Source organism: Aphelocoma coerulescens, chromosome 4 (genome assembly GCF_041296385.1).
Source record: "Aphelocoma coerulescens isolate FSJ_1873_10779 chromosome 4, UR_Acoe_1.0, whole genome shotgun sequence".
Classification (NCBI taxonomy): Eukaryota; Metazoa; Chordata; class Aves; order Passeriformes; family Corvidae; genus Aphelocoma; species Aphelocoma coerulescens.
The window spans coordinates 36,011,626-36,031,406 of record NC_091017.1 but is presented as its reverse complement, the minus strand read 5'-3'; the positions used below and the strand labels follow the sequence as shown (position 1 = coordinate 36,031,406).

Below are 19,781 nucleotides of genomic sequence, written 5' to 3'. Positions count from 1 at the left end.
CGCGCCCGGCCGCGCGTCCCGCCCCGCCCCGGCGGCAGGACTACAACTCCCAGAGCCCCCTGGGGGGCGGCGGCCGCGGCCGCTGCCAACCCGACGGCTCCCCGGGCGGCGGGAGCGGGACTGGGAGTGCCGGGGGCGGTGCTCGGGCGGGAGGCGCGCCCGGCGCGGGAGAGCCGAGCGGGACATGGCCGAGGCGGGGCCGCTGCCGCCGGCGGCGGTGCCCGAGGGGTCGCCCGGCGCCGAGCCCCGGAGGGTCCGCGGCGGGAGCGAGGGGTCGGGGCCGCCGGAGCTGCCCGGCGGAAACATGCGGGAGCTGCTGGAGGAGGTGGAGATGCAGATCGGCGACGTGAGTGCGGCGCGCTGCCCTCGGGCGGGCTCCGGGACCCCCTCGGGGACGGGGCCGGGCACCGGCGACCCCCAACCTCTCTGCTGTCCCTCCAGGCCGCCTTCTCGCTGGCGAAGATCCTGGAGGCGACGTCGGCCGTGTCGGCCCAGGTGGAGGAGCTGGCCACCAAGTGCTCGGAGAACGCCCGGTTCCTCAGGACGTGGCGGGACCTGCTGAGGGAGGGCTACGAGTCGCTGAAGCCCAGCGGCTGACGCTGGCCCTGCCCGCCGAGCCGCCCGCCCGTGTCGGACGGCGGCGGGGTTCTTTTCGACCACCTCTTTTAGGGAGCTCACGTGGAGTTTTGTTTTCCCCCAGAGTTCTCTCACAAATACTTGGGGGCTCTCGTATGGATGTTTTATGTAAGTCTTCCGAATAAAAAAACTTTGTTTAGGGGATCAGTTTTGACCTTCAGATTGTTCGTTGAAGCTCAAGCGATCTCATACTCTTTCTTTTTCTTCTGTGCGAACGTGATAGATACAAAGTTAATACGTGTGTTACGTTCAGAACTCATTACTGGTAGGAAAGTGGTGTCCTATGATGAAGAATTGTCAGCCCTCCTTTTTAGGAGCTGTCACCAGCAGAAACCCTGCCAACTCCAGAGAAATTTGAACTAACTTCAGTTTTTTGTTATGCACACTTTTTCTTCACGTTGAGTATGGGATAATGTGTCAAGTTGTGGCTTATTTATGAGCTTTAGAAAAATCCTATATCCCAAACCTTACTATTTTTAGCAGTATTGCAATGTATGTCTGTAAAGCTGCAGATTTTTCGCAAGATGTTTTATTACTGCAAACAATTTTACCTTTTGTTGTAATAAAGTGCCTTATGATGGACCATATATCTCTGCAGGGTAGAAGTTTAACAGCATTGTTTACTGATAGGACGGATTATTTTGAACTGTAAGTAAAAACTTCCATTAGTTAGAAAAGAATCTGTGACGTGTATTCTCCTGTCACTGGGGAAGCACTTCAGAGCTTTTTCAGTATTTGGTCCTGTTTTTTATTTTTGCCTTACACAGTGACTAGTCTTATAGTTAGAGCTTACTGTCAACAGAACCTTTTGGTCTGAAAGATTGCTGATCTGCAATAAATAGCTGTACTGACACTCCTGTACCTTTGTCAGGCACTGTGAAAAATAGTAATGCTGAAATGCAATGGCAGGCTGCAGGAGAGCATGATGCTGCCATGACTTATTAGTCGGCCTTATTTTTACTAGTAGGACTTAAAAAGACCAACTGTAGTTGCTTATCAAAACAATAAACATGTTGCAAAAATTCTGAAGTATTGACTATTATTGTGTTACTAAAGGAAACAAAGGTGACGTCGAATATAACTGTAATGAAGTTCAGTGAAAAACAAGTAATGGCAAGGTCAGGGATCCTTGCATATCTCATCAAAGGCAGTCACAGTCCTTGAGAGGGCTTTGCCCCTCAGAGTAAGGAAGTTCTATTGAAATGAGTTCTAATTGCTCTGGTTAAAGGCAATCCACTTGGCAGGATTTTGCTTAGCTGTTTTTAACCCCCATAACCCAAAATGTTGCTAAACAGCTTGGAAAAGAAGTCATTTTGTTCAGCAGATAATATTTTATTTCAGTAGAACATACAGTAGTGGAAACAAGATGCTAAACAATCTTCAGTTTCAAGATAATCCAAAGTTCTGTAAACAGTTGAAGTGTGAGTCACACTTTTTCAAAATTCTACTTCTTATACTGTTAAGAAGTTAAGTGCAAACATTGGAAGTATCTTTTAACTTAATTTTAAATAGTTTCAAATCAATGCAAAAGAAAGCATTTTTTTACCTTTTTGGGCTTCTAGGCCATCAGACTGAATACGGTACTGAAAGAAGAAGGGAAGTTGTAATAATTCATAATAGAAAAGATTATCTTCAGTAAGAATGTGTGAAGGAACTGCCTCTAGGGGATTGTTTCAGATGGGATACCTGTTTTTTACCCTTGTAATTCTGGGAAGTAAAATAATGCTTCAAAAAGTGCTGAATGGCTGTGGTTTTTAAATTAACTATAAAGCATCCAGTCAGATGTCCAAAGTGATTAAAACGTAGATGTCATGACACCTATTAAGACTGATAATTTTCTGTTTGACCATCTCCCTGCTACACAGAGAGACATCTTAAGACTGGAACTTGTTGAAGTCTGCAAGCTGTGGTGAGCTACTTTTGGTAGCCCATTAAGAAAAGTGAGGAAAACAGCAGCAGCAAGATGCTGGGATACTCAGTCCAGTCTTTCCAGAGTAAGATACTCTTCTGAAGGGGGAAACTTCCACCAGTTAAAGCTGGGGGACACTCAGTTGGGAAAAAAAAAAATCCCCAAACCTCTCCTTTTTTATTTTTTTCTTCACCACAGTTCTGATTCTGCCTGAACTAGAATCTTAAAGATCAACTAGTCCCAGCCTCTCCCTGCCATGGGCAGGGACCCCTCCCACTAGACCAGGCTCATCAAGGCCTTGTCCAACCTGGCAGCTGTATTAGAACTATCACTACAATTTCACTATTGCTTTTACTTGAGTCAAATAGTAAATTTATAAAAGGAATACAATTTTCACTTGTTTATCTTTGAGAAATATAGTTAACTGACCTAATTATGAAATTTAAATGTTTTTCTTACAGCTATTGCTCCTTAAAGCTTTTTAAGATGATGCAGCCTAAATAGAGCCAGTCAGAAACTTTGAGGAGGAAATACATTTCTTAAGGAAACCAATTAACTCTTTTAATAAAAATCTGCTGTTGAAATGGGAAATTTAAAAAAGAAAAAGAAAATACACACACACACACACACACACACACACTTCTCCATACACAGATGATTTTGAAACAATCTGCTTTCAGGGTGAGATGTTTCAAATGACAATTTTTTTTTTTTTTTTCACACACTTGGCTTCTGGAAGAAAAAAGCCCCAAACAACTGATTTCTCATTCGGATCTAGGATAAATTGTCAAAATGTCAGGTACTACTGTGAGATGGTAAAATGCCAGTTCTACCTGCAAACAGACACATGGCTCCCTCTTCTTCCTGCAGTGGTTCACGTGAGCCCTGATGTCACACCTCCCTCATTTTCCTCGTGGCTGTAAAGCAGTAAGCCCACAGATGTGAAGCTAACAGTGCCGATGTCACCATGAGGGTTCAAAATGGAATTACGTGTATGAATTTAGTCTTGTTGACTGTGTAGTCACTGAAGCATCCGAGGAGTCTGTACAAAGCACAGGCTTCGTAACCTTTGGCGGGATTTCATGCATTGGCCACATCTCTACCCAAATGAATGATGGACCATATGGTTTCTGGCTGCCTTTAGCTCTTTTGGATCTTCTTTGCCTGTAGTTGTACCAAACCTGGTGAATCATTTCTTTGAAAGGTCGTGTAGTCAAAGTGTAGAGAAGAGGATTCAAAGCACTATTTATTGGCAGTATAAAAATCACCACCCAAGAAGTTATGGTACCTTAGGGAGGGAAAAAGAAAGGCAGCTGTAATATGCATTCCAGTGTTTGCACTCTTTAGTTAACATAAGCACTTGATGCCAACACAGTGTAGCTTCTTGGTGAGAGGGGGAGGTCGTGTGCTCTTAGGCTGAGCTCCTGGCACAACAGGTGCTTTTCTTTTTCTTCTTGCTGTTACACTTGCACAGCCTCCTATCTCTGTTTCCAGGACTCCCTGCAAAAGCTGCCATTTATTGCTCTCTCAGTAGTTCCAGTTATCTCTTTTCTATGCCGTAGCTTCCTATTTGCCCTGACAGACTTCTTGTTCTGGCTGAGCCCCTTTTTCTTGCCCCAAAACTTTTTGTCTCTGCTTTGCTCCCTGTCTTTTCCTGTGATGTCTGTTCCCTATCCTCTTCCCATGATTGATGACATGCAGTCCTAATGATGCCCCTGATGTTCTGTCTTCCTTCAAAACAGTATCCTCCATTCCCTGTATCCCCTCAGAGCCTGGTTTTCTCTTCTGCACCAGGACTTCTCCATTCCTCCCCTGAAAAAGAGCATTGTATACATCCTCCTTATTCCTTCTTTTCCTGTTGGTAAGAGTTTCTGTGTTTGCTGCCCACCTATGTCAATCTGTGCATTTTTACAGCATCCCCTTCTCATCCTTTACTGTTTGGGAGATAAGTTACCTGAGGGGCAGGTGGAGAAGGAACAGGATTAAAATGCTGAAAGATGTCAGTGGGTGCCCTCTGCTGCATTGTTTGACTTATAAAAACTGTTAAGGAACTGTCCCAAGAGGCACAAAAAACTTCATCGACTCTCCTTGCCTGACACCCCTCCTTGCCCCTCTCCAGTTTTACAACTTTGTTGCAGTATCAATACATTCCTGTTGACTCTCATCATATTGGCTACAGTTTTGGAAACAAGCAGGTGCTTGGTTCTAAAGCTGTCACAATGTATCACCAACAAAAACCAAAAGCTATCAAAAGAGGTTTACAACTTGTGTAAACCCAGGCAGGTAGCTGTCATGTCTAGTTTCATGAAACGAGTAATTACTGTTTAATCTGGTTTACCTATCACAGAACATTAATTTGCTGAATCCAAGATCACCCTGTGATTCAGCAAGATTTGTTCAAGGTTTCCTGACTTATAATCCACCTGCTTCTACTTGTAGCAATATTTTCTTTCAAATATCTTAGGTGGTTTGATAGCTTCTTGAAGAAGCATTTTAGAAGATTTAAAATAACTGAATATTTGACATAACCAGTGTAACTTCCAGACCTTTGAAAAGCAAGTCCAGACTTTGAAAAGCTCAACTCCCAACCCTCTGGTCAGCACATAAGGCAAAATCCTGTGAGCGAAAACATTTTCTTGCCAACATAATATTGTGACATACATCTGCACACTGAGTCTGAAACTGCTGTTGCTGATCTGTTCACACTCACATGTCCTCTCTAACAGGGTTTACAAGCCCCACACAAAGAGACTTTTTTCTGGCATGTACTGGTATTGAAAAGTGAAGGAAAAAATTAAGGTGCAGTATTAATCTTTTAGGTTACACTGTTTTTACATGGGAATATACTCACAGCATGAGGAAGATAAGCAGAGCTTTATGTAACAATGATTTGAACTATAAATAACAGCTTGTAAAATAAAGTTATTTCAGAATAAGTTACATTATTAAATCAAGATAGGAAACACTATATTGTCTTGAGTTGCTTAGGCAATAGAACTAGGAAAAGTCATAAGATGAGAAAAGCCAATGCAACTCAGCCTTGATTTTCAAGTATATTTTCTACACTTTATATAGATACCATATGCAGACAGACTTGAATGATTTGAACTTTGGAGTTTTTTATGTAAGTCAAAGGTGGCTAATCTTTGATGGTTATAGTAATATAGTTCAATTAAAGAGCAAAACTATATAGTTCATTGTATTGTGTGTACATAGATACAGATATAGAACATGAAGTTAATTTCAGCAATATAGTTCATTTCATTAAACTCTTTTTCTTCTGAAGTAGAAGAAACACTTCATGCTGGCCCTGTTGAAACAGCCTCACAAAAGAAAGGACATACCTGGTATTTCTACTTGAAGTAAAGAAAGGAGTTTCAAGATAAAAATAGGTATCCAACATAGTGCATCAGTAAATACAATGAAGAAAAAACGTTTAGCAAGGATCATCTCTTTTTTAATATGATTCCGAATTTCAGTAGCCATAATAGCTGTCTGGTGAACACTGTAGAACATACTCCCATAGGAAAACACAATGATGATAAAAGCTGCCAAGTTTACACCTGTTTAAAAGTTAAAATGAATTATAATTTAAAAGCATAATGGCAATTCTACATCACCTATTTGCAGTCTGGGTAGAAGAATATTTCATCTAAACTTTTAGTCCCATGGAATTAAGTGGCCAGAAAATCTGAGTCTGTCCTCAACTGAAGACTGAATTTTTGCCTCTACTCAGGTATTGATTTTATTCACTGATAACTGGCAAATGACTGCTATCTGGTTAAAACGAAATATTTCTCTGGTCTTACTATTGCTCTACTTCCCTAACAAAGGCTGTTAATTCAAGAACATAATGGTCAATAATTTCTTTCTACTTTCTCAGTCCTTCATGCATTTTAAGATAGGGGGGTACACATCTCATACAGTAAAATATTCATACTGCAAATAGTCTTTAAATGCTTGCTGGAGCATCTAAATCCAAGGAGGTGTGAACATCACATCTATCTTATTTGTTTGGAATCTTGGTTCTTTTGCAGCTCTAACAGTATATAAAGAAGAAATGCAACTTACCTAAGAAAATCACAACAGAATATATCTGACTTCCTGAACTTTCCGATTGTTCTGAATGAAGAGGAAAACAGACGCCATTGGTGCCATAGTAGTTCCTGAAAAATTCCTTATTGCTCAGTGGGATAAAAGCAACAGCAAACCCGATTATCCAGATAAGAACCAAAATGGAAATTGTCCTGCATTTTCTGGGCTTCAAACACCTAAAAGGATAAACTATGCAGATGTATTTTTCCAAAGTCAGATAAGTCAACAGTAAGACTGACACCTCTGTAGACAGAATAGCCAGCGATCCAACCAACTGACAGTGAATACTGTCCATCCACAACTGAGCGTGCTTGTTGTATTCTCCACGATATTTAAGATCAAAAGCTCCAATCACAAATAAATATATTCCCATCAGACAGTCAGCACCTGTGGGCACAGTGCTTAACATCATTATTTACACATCTGAATTTCCCGTTCTCTCTGTATATGTATATTGGAAAACAGACAAACACACATATACACATGCACACACACATAAAAAAAATATATATAAGTACATACTTACAAGTTAGCTAATACATAGATATGAAATCAATATTGCATCTGGAATGCTATTATCAATTACAATTAAGGCAGTATAATTTTAGATAACTTTTTTGTTTTTTGGTTTTCCTTTTCATTTGGACTGACAGTCTATGTTTCATACCTATTTCCATTTTTAAAAGCTCTGGTAAAATTGGTTTCCAAATAGAAAAAGATACAGCTGTATTTATAGAAGTATTCTTGCAAACCCTTTTTATTAGGTCTTATTTCTTTATTTATTTCTATATTAACATTTGGCTTAAGATAATTTTCTTTGAGTAGGCCATCCACTGGATTCAAAGTTTGTTTTTTCCACCTTATGCTAGTTCAAAACTCATGTGCAAAGACTCGTCTAGTCTATGACTAGACTAAGACTAGTAAGGGAAGATGACCTGTCAACACAGAACTGAAGGCTTCCTGGCTATTTTGCTAAAAATTTTGCCTAGTGTTCAGATTGTTTCCATGGGAAAAACAAAGTTTCAAAATCAGTGACATGATGTATTTAGAAATGTTGCAATAATCTTATACAAGGTTGACAACTACCTTTCAAAATGCGTCTAATTGCGTTTGTGCAGTATTTATAGACTCTCCTGTATTGAGAAACTCTGGATTGTAGTGACTGTTCTGCCAAGTAGTTTATCCATAAAATTGTCTTGCTTTCAGGACTAAAATGAAAAAAACCACCCCAATTCCTAATATTGGGAAGCTAGGATAGATTCATTTTATATATTTGCACAAGCAACCTTTTGCTTGTGAAAAAAATAGACCTTTTGAACACAATAATTACATGCAGATATTGCTACTTACTGACAAATGCATGGTAAAATAGAGGTTTGTGGGAATTTGAAATACTGGAATTTTGTTTCTTCTTGCTGAAGAAAGTGGGAATTTGACAGAATTCCCACAGCACGAAAATCAAACATGAAACCTTTGGAATACACCACCAGCCAAAGGCAGCATTTAATGAGACCTCCTGGTATATAAGGCACAGCATTTTGTATTGTCATTTGCAACATCAAGAAAGTACAGTTAATCCAATGCTGGAAATATGACACTGTACTATAATAACAAATATCACACACACTACGAGCAGGCTAAAAAGATATTTTTCTAGGCATGGAGTACTCACAGCAGAGAGACATTATGGAGATGGCGTGCAGCTTATTCTCCGACCTGATATAGGGCCTCATGCAGATAACAAAAATGTTTCCAAAGCAGGTGATGGCAGATACGACCCAGACAAACACTCTCTGTATGATGCTAGCTAAAAGATTCTCGAGGGAGGAAATTCCATCAGTGTTGGGTTTACAGCTGCGCACGTGAGGAGCATACCCACAGTACTGGAATTTCTTAAAATATCTGGTTGTGAGAAACAGGTAAGAGATCATTCTAGGTTAGTTGTCAGAATATCAAAACTCTCTAGTAACTACTCAGAAAACATTCTGAAAGAAGAAAAATTAATTGAAAATTGTCAAAATTCCACAACTGCGTACATGCTGCTTTTCCCACACCTTTGTTTTCAATTATCCAGTATTCCGTAATTGTAAAATTCAGACCAAAAAAAGAAAACTAGAGTAATCTACTTACATGTGGGAAAGGTTTCTCAGGGGTCTGAACATTCTCCTCTGGATGTTTGCAATTTCAATACCCTCCAAGCTGCTGTAAAAATATATTCTCAGTAAAAGGCCATAGAAACTCAGCAGTAAAACCCAAATTTTATGAGCATTTAGTTGTGATTTTATGGTTATAGGAAACTAGAGAAGAACTTTAATTGTATCTAATCTGTCATCCCTTTGAAACTTGACTAGAAAGTCTGAGTAAAGTCTAAAGTGGAACAAAAGGAATTGCAAATTTAATAAACTCACTGTTCTTCCAGATTCATGACCAACTCTTTTAGTGCTGCTCTCAGTCATGAGAATTCATGAATCTCTGATTAATATGTCACCCTTTCAAATTACTATTCTACTGATGTTCTTTCATCATCTCTGGGGAAATAATAACTTGTTCTAGTAGTAATATTTTTACATATCTCTTCTGTCTTTTATCCAAGGGAGTGCTTTACTAGACAAACAAACCAACCCAGGAACTCAGTCTTCATTATGTCAAGAGCAGCAGGAAGTTGGGACACAGAATACAGCATGTGAGAGAAAATGCTGGCTTTCTTTTGCCACACAGGTGGGATTCCTTATTTTAAATTTTTATATATATATATTGAAAGCAGCAAAAGTTCCCCTTGCAGTGCTAGATCTATAAGGTTTAACTCTGTAAGATGATCTTTGAGAACTTCAAGTTCTGTATCCTTCCAGTCCATCCCATTCACTGGTTAGAGGTGCAGCTGGTCAGAGGTCTTTGGTTCTGCTTGTGGGAAGCCTTATGATTGTTCAAAGCTTTGAATGTAATACTCATGTGAGTTCTGAACACATTTAGGGAAAAATGGAGAAAAGTACAGACTTAGTGGTTAGTTGATGTGGGTTAGTGGGCATTTTTGCTGGCAGACTTGAAAAAGCCCCAAAATGGAAATGTGCTAGTTTTATTTAAGTGCTGCAAGGAATCCTGGGGAATGCTTTCCCCAACTGTTTTCACTATATCAAACATATGAAGAGGGAACTGGTGTTCTACAAACTGCCAACAAACAGCTGCCTATAGATTTATCTCAAGATTTAACAGTTTTTTAAACTAAAAATATAGAAGGCCATGATCACTGAGTTGTATGAGTTCTTTGGTGTTAAATAATAGATAAATGGATAAAATCATGCTTTAGTTTGACTGTAAGGAGGTAACTGGTTATTATTTTCTGTTCTCAGCTGCTTATTTTCATGACAATTACACAGATTTAGTATTTTCAGTTCACTAGCCATTTACCAAATTCAGCTGAATTTGGCCAGGAGGCCAAATCACTGTGAGGAAGCTGGTCTGATCAACAAAGGCATGTGTACTGCTGGCTACAGCTCATGGGTCAGATCATAAACTTCTAGTGCACCTCTGTCCAAGGAAACATCTGGTTTTTAATCTCCACAACCACTTTTAATGGGGCCTGTTGCTGTAGGACATGGGGTGATGGTTTAAAACGAAAAAATTGTAGATTTAGACTAGATATTGGGAAGAAATTTTTTATGATGAGGTGGTGAAAGAGTGGAATAAGTGGTCCAGAGAAGTGGTAGATACTTCATCCCTGGAAGTATTCCAGGTCAGGTTGGACAGAGCTCTGAGCAACATGATCTAGTTGAAGATGTCCCTGCTCATTGCAGGGGAGTTGAACTATGTTTTAAAGTTCACTTCCAAAACAAACTATTCTATGGTTTTGAGGTGATGTCTGACAAGAACCAATGCTGTGCTCTACACCAAGCTGGTTACCTCAGATGTGAAGTGACCAGTGAAGATGTACTTAAATCTACTGCTGGATAATTTCAGATTTGCAAGATTGTTGCTGCACTATCTCACAGTTTTAGGAGGAGCTTTGCTGGCAGAATTCAAGTTAGAGCTGCTGTGTTAGTGCACCTGCAAAAACTCCCCCTAAACTCTTCAGGAGCAATTTCTTAAAAAACAAATTCTGGACCATGTCCTACTGAGGGAGATGTACATAATCAAAAAGAAAATATAGCTAAAATATAAAAACTTGATACTTACAGGGATTTGAGTTTAATTAGAAAATCAAACTGGTCTATTTGTATTTTCTTGATGGGGTTGTAAGAAAGGTTCCTGTAAATACAACAAAAGTGACTTTGGCCACATTCCTTACAGCTTGTTCCAAAAACAAAGGCAATCTACATAACCCATTTACTTTACTAGTAAGGAGGGACTTGTACACCTGGCAGTTACAACTACAAATGTTAACAATCATTTCATGTTTTTTAACTTCCTAAGCCAGTGGAAAGAGTTATCAGATGCTTCACAGGTGTGCTATTGCCATGTACACTCACACACAACCACCCCTCCCAGCCTGATGCTTAAAGGTTTTGACTACAGAAATATTTAGTTGTTAAACTCTCCAGACTTGTCTTTTTAAGTAAAAGAACCTAACTGAACTGCATGCATCTAGAAATAAATTACACTTGATTTTGGGTGTGAGTTCAAGAGACAGAGACAAGTTAGAATGTAAAAATAGCATTATATGCTGCTGCTCTGTGCAAGAGTGTTTCTAGGTATGTCCCTTTTTACTTCTCCACATAACTTTTTTTAATTGTAATTAAAATGCACAAACTCAATAAATGCAGCTGTACACACTTGGCTGCCCCAATGTATGTGTTGGATCCCAATTGTGCTGGAAAATCCACAAAATAAGTCATTCCTGTATTTGAGTACTACCTCCTCTCCTCCAGAGATCTTCAGTGTTGTGACTAGTGTCTCTTTCAGATTATGCAAGAAAGACTGGGACTTTCCAACAGCAGCATTTAAAAATTTGCCTAAGTATGTGTAACGGGAAAAAGAGAAACTGTCTGGTTTTATATTACCTTGTGTTTTTTTCGAACTCTTTCAGGAACAAAACAGTTGTAAACAAGGCATCTGTATGATGCTCTTACAAGTTTATGATCTGTTTTTAGAGTTGAATCCGGGTATCATGTTAAAAATTCCCGTCAAATTATTAATTTCTCAGTATATATCTAGCATAGCTCCTTTTGTGTGTACTAAAAAGATCTAGAAAAAGGCAGAATTTGAACATGCTGTCCTTTGGGACATGAAAATGCACATCTTTTACAAAATTATTCTGGACAAAATGCTATATAGAATTGCTTTTGGCATAAGTGTTTTTTAGGCAGAACTTAAATGATGCATACAAACAAATGTGCTCTTCTCTTTCCTGGCATATATGACTGAAAGCATCCTATGAAATGAGAAATATACAGTTATATATAATATTAACCAAGAATCCTTACAGTTGTGAAAGTTCCTTTAGTTCTTTAAATATGTATGGAGGAAGTGATTCAATCTTGTTGCTAGCCAAGTCTCTGCAGAAACAGGTAGGATACAGTAAGTCCTTACTACACACAGTAATTTTACTGAATAGTTTTTCAGTTTCAATATACACAATTTTATTTGCCAAGTAGGATATTATTTATTCTATATGTTATCAGAAACCTGAACTATAAAAGAATGATGTTAAAACAAGGTGGGAAACTATATCTATCAGATCTCTCTTTGTCTCATTATTCATACCATCAGATACATAATTTATTGCTATTTTATTTCCAACAAAAAGAAAGTAAAATACTATTATTTTGGCCAGTAGAAGCTTAGAAATTAATTAAACATATTGTTTCATGATGGGAATTCTTCCACGTGGACTAAACAGCACATCTTTACCTTGGTTTTTTACCTCCACCTTTCACCTTACTTTCAGTATGCATAAATCCTAGTAACACAGGAATAAAATTCTTAGTCCAACCAAAACTGCCAAGCTGGTCTAAAAGACACTGAAGGCACACATGCACCTAACTGTGGTGATGCAAGGTTAAACAATGTTCTATTCAGGGAACATAATGATCCTGTGAGCAGAAGCCCCAGTATGACTGATACAGACTATGTCCTTTATTGACTATTTCTTCCCCGTTCAGTATATATTAAAAAAAACACCCTAAGGAAGGATGCCATCTCCTGAGCATGTTACATGAAATAGAATTTATGATGAATGATATTTCCAATATAAATCCCAAAACTCTGTGACTTGTACAAATAAGAGAAGAGATCTACTCACAATTCATCTAACAACTGGAGAGAAGAAAAGCTGTTTGCATTTAGGGAGCTGATTTTATTTCGTCTCATCACCCTGAAAGAATAAAACAAACTTATGTTGCTTCTTCTTGATATCTATTTGATTTTGGAGAGAAGATTTTATATAAATTTTAAAAGTTCTCTGCATCTTCAAATATTTGCCCAATTCTATTAACAAGGTAGTTGCATCTAGAGGTTTGCCATTTTATCATTTGGTAAATAAATTTTTTTGCCTATCCATCCTATACACGCATGTACTTCTGCATATATATGTGTATATATATATATATATATACATATATATACACACATCATAGACCCATGGTAGGCTGGTGTAAAGTGGCTGAGGGCCAATTAAAGGGAAGATTAAGTGGGCTGGAAGGCTTGTGACCTAACCATATCTCAGACACAGGCACGTGGTTGTGCAACTTTTCATTCACCCTTATTGCACCTACCACTGGGCTTATTCCTTAAATGAACAACCTGGATTTTAAGAACTATGAGAAAACCAAGTGTAGGGGTCCTGCAGAAGAGTTAAAAATTGAAAGTGACATACACCATGGAGCCTACTAATCTACCAAAAAGTAGAAGGGATTTTCTGAAGATGGTTACATCACCACTGAAGAAACTTCGGAGAAAATTCTAAAATTGATGAGCCAGCCAACCCACCAGCCAATCAAAATAAGCCACAAGCTATATGTTTTGTATGTTTGCTGGTTCTCATTATGAGATATTTGACTCCAAGAAAAAGGTTATAATGAAAATTTCTAAATCTTAGTATCAGCCAAAATCTCTTCAGTCAAGTTTAGTTACACATTTCAATGTGGAACTTTGCTGTAAATTGTAAACAGTAGTTATTCTGTGTGGTGCTCCCTTCAAACATTTTAATTTAATATCCTCAAGAGATAAATAACCATGATACTCAGGAAACTTTTATACTAGCTGTAATGAATCACTTGGCTGTTCAGTATAAGCACATCTCACTCTAGCTAGCTAGCATATCCAATTACTTACAATACAGTTAGAGTGCTGCAGGAGATGAAAGTGGCATTTCTCACATGATGGATATGGTTGCCTTCAAGGTCTCTGAGATATAAAAGAACCCCATCAATCATTGAAAATAAACACAGGCACTTATTCTAAGGTAATTGAAGAAAAATAGGCACTTATTCTAAGGTAATTGAAGAAAAATACTACCAGAACTTCTTGCCTACAAAGAAGAGAGTGGGAGGCAGACATGTAATACTTCTGCACACTTAACTGATGGCTTCAGACCACTAGCCCTGCAGTGACCCAGCAGGCACTCTGCAGGATCCAGCACCCCATTAGAAAAAGTGGCATGGAAGTGCCATGCAAAGACAAAAAAATAATATTATTCTAGTGAAATAAGGTAGACTTACAGCCAGTTTAATCTTGGCATATATTGGCAAAGAGGTTTATCAGGCAAACGAGCAAGAGAATTATTCATCATCTCTCTGAAAAAAATAAAAAGAGGAATAGTACAGCTGGTTATATTTGTACAGTTATATTACAGAAAAAAAATTAATGTCTCTTATGTACTTCTGAAAAAAAAATTCCAATCTTGAATAGTGTTGAAAGTAGTATTATTTTCTTCAACTTCCACATATTTTCCCTGTGGCATCCTGTGCAGCAGTATCTTATCCTTAGCTTGCTAATTATCAGGAAAGATGTTTACTCCACTTCACTGCAATTGAAATGTAGCAAGCCAATACAAATCTACTATTCAGCCAGAACATGTAACTTCTCTGGGTGATGCGTGAAGTGGGATGTGGAGGCAGGCTTCCCTCTGGGATGCAGGGGAAGAGGGTTCCTCATCTTTCGGGCTGGAGAGGGCAGTGGCAGACCACAGAGAGGTCTTGGGGATGGGGGCCGTGCTGCTGCCAGGGGCAGGGACTGTGGGACCTCCTCGTGTCACTCCACGGCTCTGGAGGACACCTGGAACCCAGTGGTGCTGCTGCCTCGATGCTGCCCTCCCAGTGACACCTTTTATAATTTTCCCCACCCTTCTCCCTCTACTTTTCCAGTCACTGCATATCCACTGCTGCCAAAATCCTCCTACTCCAGCACATTTTGCCTGGCGTAAGGAAAAGCTGCAGGTTTACTGCCAGCACTCTGGGGTGAGCAAAAAGAGTTGGTGTAAAAAGGTTTTTATATGCATATGCCCCTCCTATTCTGTTCTTTTAAGTAACACTTTTTATCTTGTTTCATACTTACAGAAGAATAAGGGATTTGAGTCCATAGAATGTTAATGGATAGATCCGATTTATCCTATTGTTTTCAATTATCCTATAAATTACAGCAAAATATGTATCAGATTGATAATTGACTTCAGTCTTAAAGAGATAATAAAAAGTAACAAGCTTTGCAGTGAATTTCTTCAAAAGTTCAGTCAAACTACTTAAAAAAATTAACACACTATTCCTTGTCAGGTTAAGATATTAATTGAATTAATTTCCTTTCAGAAGAATGTAATTTTAAAAAAGTAACTTAGAAAAAATCATTACTTTCAACTTAGAAAAAGTGTTTTCCTTTGAGGATTTTAAATCCTTTGCTCAAGACATTTTGAATGGATTCTCTGTAAAAAAAAGCAGCATAACCTAACAGTATTCTGTGGCAATCCAACAGTCTCAAACATGCAGAAGAATGTAAGACGTATCATTTGCTTATTTTTAATAACTTTACTTAGTCAAAATCTGTCTGAAAAGCAGTAATAAACCAATATTTCAGGTTTTGACAGTAATTTTGTCTGGACATTTAAAGCACTATTTACAGGAAAAGACCTGCCCCAAAAATATCCATCTACTGTTTTATAGTAGTTGGGTTATTTAATGTATTCATTTGTAAAAAGCAATTATTAATAAACATTATTTACTATTGTTATAAGTCATCAACCATTGAAGCCATTTAGGCTCAAGAACTATTTTCTGCTCTCATCAAAACCAATTGCATTTTTATCTAGCACAGTCTTACAGGAGTTCCTTAGTTATTAACATGTGTAAAGTAAAGCTATGCACAAAAATGAAAGCAATCGAAATATTTATGTATTACTTTTAAAATTAATTATTTACTGAGTAAATAAACATAAAAATAAGAAAACAACATACAGCCATTCAAGTCTGTGGAGGTCTGCAAAGACAAAAGGCTCCAAATTTGTTATCTTGTTGTTACTCAGGTATCTAAAACAAAGATGAATGAGTGGAATGATTAATTAGCGGCAGACACATGAAAATGAGTTTTAAGACTATTTCTTCCTTGATAATTTATCAGAATACTCCTATTTTTTTCATAATTATTATTTTTTACTATGTAATTTTCATGACCTTGAGAGCAAGGCAGGACTCTCTCTCGTAAGGATTTTAAGAGCAATTATGTAGAGCACTTTGTCTTATCTATAAGAAAGCACAGCCAGCTAAATATTTTCACTGTGTCATATTTTAGTCTCTTTCCAGTTCCCTTCTGTGGATTGATTTGTTCCATGAAAGTCCAGGAACCCATTCAGTCTTTGTTAAGGATATTAGTCATAAATGTAGATACCAGAATAATGGAAAAAGAAAGGCTGAAAATGAATGGGGAGGGGTACTATAAATGGTCTGGGAAGATAATAACAGCAGCTGTAATAACAGATAATCAACCATATTTGTGTGATGGAAAGAATAAGAGGTACAACTATTAAAAACTTTCCTTTTGAAAACATTGCAGTAAAAATTCTGAACCAAACAGTGCAATTTATGTGTTGTCTCTTTCACTGAGCATTTCCCTTAAAAGTTAGAAGCACCTTTCAAAAAGTTGCTGCACAATAAAGAAAAAAAGTGTTCCTTCATCACCTATACTGGTTACTTTGAATTGCTTTTGTAAACCAAAACACAGTCTTAAAGAGTTTTCATCCACCACAAGCTCTCACTTTCATTTTACTCTTTCTTCATTTTCTTTGGCTTTCTGCAGGGTACCATACTGTCTCCTTCTTCCATTCTGAGGATTTGGGCAATAGGACTGAAGTATGGAGCCAGTTTGTCTTTTCAAAGTACTGTCCTGCCAGATAAGCTTGCACATAGAGCTCGTAGTCTGTCTTTGCTTTCTCAATTCAACCATTGAATTAAAGTTTTGGAAGTTCACAGTATGGAATCAAATAGAGAGACACATCCATAGTGACTCTCAGAGCTCTGCCTGCTGCTACTGAATACTTCAGTATTCTAAAAGCAGTACTTACAGTTTTGTCAGGTTGTATAAACCTTTAAAAGCACGTTCAGATATGACTCTGATTTTATTATTCTGGAGATACCTAAGAAGATACAAACCCAAAACAATTTATTCTCTAAACAAGCAAAGTTAAAGCAAACATAAGTAACCAATTAAAATCTATCGGCTAAACTGAATGCACATTTGATACTTTAAAAGAAGCTGTCAAAGTTATTACACCTTGAATTTGACAACAACCATTTCACAGCTATAGCTGCAAAGACTGCAGTTGTGTTTAAAGGAATTCACACAAAGAGCAAAATTACAGAAATCATTCAAGTGGATGCTTGCTTTGCCAGAGATGAACAATGGAGTAATTCTTTGTGACATCCTTGATTAGGTCCTAACCGTGCAGTTCTCACCTCTGTGACCTGATCTCTGTGTTTACCCAGATCTCTGCTACAAGCAAAATTTTGCACAGTAAATGACAAATTAAAATAATTTTTGAATATTCCATTTTTAATGTCAGAGAGTTCTCAAGATGCTACATTTTAAAGACAATATAATAAAAAGGTAAAGCAAATCTTACTAATCTTCTGTATCTATTTTAAGAATTATTTTAAAATCTATTTTGATGAAATAATGAGTTGAAAAAAATATTATCAACTGCAAATATTAAATCCTTTTCAAATAATTTTAAAGTGTTACAATGTAATTCTCTGAATGATATTTAAACGTAACTCCTTTAATTAAATTACACTTAATGAAGCATCTAGGTGCATTCCTGACAAACAGCAATAAGAAATCTGACTTTGGCTTTTACAAAATGGGCTTCTGTCAAACGCTGCTCAAGACCTTTTGGAAAATGTAAAGTTATCTCTCAGAAGGGTGTGAAGTCGATATTAGAAACAAACATTTTGTACAGTTAGGTATGGATGTATTTCTTTTAGTGAACACTTACCTCAAGAGTTTAAGGGACATAATGGGACTTAGCTTTCAGAACGCAAGATGGTGCTGCAGTGCAGCAATTTCCCATTAGAGAACATTTTAAATTGGTGACATAGAAGCCCTGCATACTTAATTTTTAATTTCACTACTTCTGTATCAAGAAAACTTGTTAAAGGCTATGATTTTTGAACAGCATATATGTTACACTCTGGAAAACATAAGACAGTATTGTATTGCCATAATAATTTGACCCATTGGGCATTATCAAATCAGTACCAGACATAATTAGGAGTAAAACCACGTGCCATGGGAATGAGCTTCCCATGATAATGGGAAGTCTGTGTTTCCAAACTTTGTTTCCAGAATAAATTGATTAAGTTACTTAAATTTATTTTGGCATATTACTGTTTATTATAAATGCAACATCCTTCAGACAAAAATTAAAGTTTTGCTTTTTTCTGGTATAAACTGGTTTATAAACAAAACCCATTAAATATGCAGAAAGTATGGTTTTGCAAAAACACAGATGTCAAATCAAGGTACTTGAGCCAAACAGGGTACACACAAGGTAGCAAAGGGTGAGACAAACCACACTTTTGTTACTTAAATGTTAACTCTGTGTGTGCACATATGGGAGAAGGAAAGGATGAATATTTTAGGCACTAGATAGGTATTTCATGTTTCATCACTCCCTTACAGATTTTTAAGATCTTGGTATTTCTTGAAAACATCAGCAGAAAGTTTCCTTAGCAGATTCCTCTGAAGAGACCTGTAGGAATGAATGCACACAGTAAAACTACTGTCCAAGGTGCCTACAGTGCTTTTGTTATTTAATAAGGGCTGCTCTCACACTGCTAAGTAACAAAACCAGCATGAAACCACCTGAATGTGCTACTTTTGTTTGTCTGTATAATTGTATCTATTCAAACAGTAAGAAAAATACATTATAGTAAGAAAAACCGCATGTCCCCAGAAAAATGGGCAAAATAATAGTTAAACCTAAAAATTAAAAAGATCTGAGTATAAACTACAGATTTATTTCAAACCTCAAATGCAGATAGAGCTTATGTCCCAGTTCATGCATCCCTATGTCCCAACTCCATTGGGGACACTCAAATGTCCTGTCAAGAGCAAAATTCCCACAGGACATGGTTTGATTAGAAGAGAATTTAGCCTGAAAGCCAGCTGAACCTACTCACTGCTTTTTCTACAGCTACAGCTGGGTCAGTATTGTTGATCTCTTTGTTGACCCTGAGCCAGCAGCCAGTTTAAATAGATATTTGACATTCCACATCACTTTTCATCATGAAGAGTTGCAGTATTTGACCATGGACCCAGCAAGGGGAACTTCAGCCACGTGTGAGACTGGTACCATATGGAAAGATCCATAACCCTGACCTACAAATGAGATCCTCAGGTAAGGACACGGGATGCTGCTCCCTGCTCACCACACCTAAAACTGCCTCTCAAACAGCAATGTGAAAATCAAGTACACATCAACCATATTCCGGTCTCTTAAAAAAAGTTTGGCTTATTCATACCTATCTGCATGATGACTCAGCCCACATTAAGTTCCTTGAAATAACAGTGTATTCAGAGACATCAAATGAGAACTAAATAGATTTGCTCCAGCAGGGCATCCCACTGAGTTCAAGGTTACTTTATAGACAAGAGCACAGACTAGGAATATTGGCAGGATCATAGAATGAGAAAAGGTTCTAAGCATTGCATCTTAAAAGGAAGC

The 19,781-nt window shown here is 37.9% G+C and overlaps 2 protein-coding genes across 7 annotated transcripts in view; one reads left to right on the top strand and one right to left on the bottom strand.

Annotated features, from left to right (window-relative positions):
• The first annotated feature begins 99 nt into the window (after positions 1–99).
• Positions 100–1,510, top strand: C4H4orf46 (chromosome 4 C4orf46 homolog). The gene is made up of 2 exons (XM_069012123.1): positions 100–346; positions 442–1,510. The coding sequence occupies exons 1-2, from the start codon at positions 185–187 to the stop codon at positions 595–597; spliced, it is 318 nt and encodes a 105-aa protein (XP_068868224.1). The 5' UTR covers positions 100–184; the 3' UTR covers positions 598–1,510.
• A 1,426-nt stretch (positions 1,511–2,936) lies between these two features.
• RXFP1 (relaxin family peptide receptor 1) overlaps positions 2,937–19,781 on the bottom strand; it is an 86,043-nt gene continuing 69,198 nt past the window's right edge. For 3 of the 6 annotated variants that reach the window (XM_069013581.1, XM_069013578.1, XM_069013582.1), the window contains 14 exons: positions 18,735–18,806; positions 17,121–17,192; positions 16,018–16,089; positions 15,128–15,199; positions 14,293–14,367; positions 13,907–13,978; positions 12,876–12,947; positions 12,058–12,129; positions 10,811–10,882; positions 8,771–8,842; positions 8,313–8,542; positions 6,617–7,027; positions 5,890–6,108; positions 2,937–3,833 (listed from right to left, as the gene is read on the bottom strand). In XM_069013581.1, coding sequence (XP_068869682.1) covers positions 3,532–3,833; positions 5,890–6,108; positions 6,617–7,027; positions 8,313–8,542; positions 8,771–8,842; positions 10,811–10,882; positions 12,058–12,129; positions 12,876–12,947; positions 13,907–13,978; positions 14,293–14,367; positions 15,128–15,199; positions 16,018–16,089; positions 17,121–17,192; positions 18,735–18,806 — 1,885 coding nt within the window. In that variant the 3' untranslated portion in view covers positions 2,937–3,531. The other 3 variants (XM_069013583.1, XM_069013579.1, XM_069013584.1) reach the window with 3 other exon arrangements.

Excerpts from the sequence above, each read along its gene's own strand:
- C4H4orf46 (XM_069012123.1), top strand. The coding sequence starts at position 185 with ATGGCCGAGGCGGGGCCGCTGCCGCCGGCGGCGGTGCCCGAGGGGTCG. Across the intron at positions 347-441 it reads TGGAGATGCAGATCGGCGAC|GCCGCCTTCTCGCTGGCGAA; the intron begins GTGAGTGCGGCG and ends CTGTCCCTCCAG.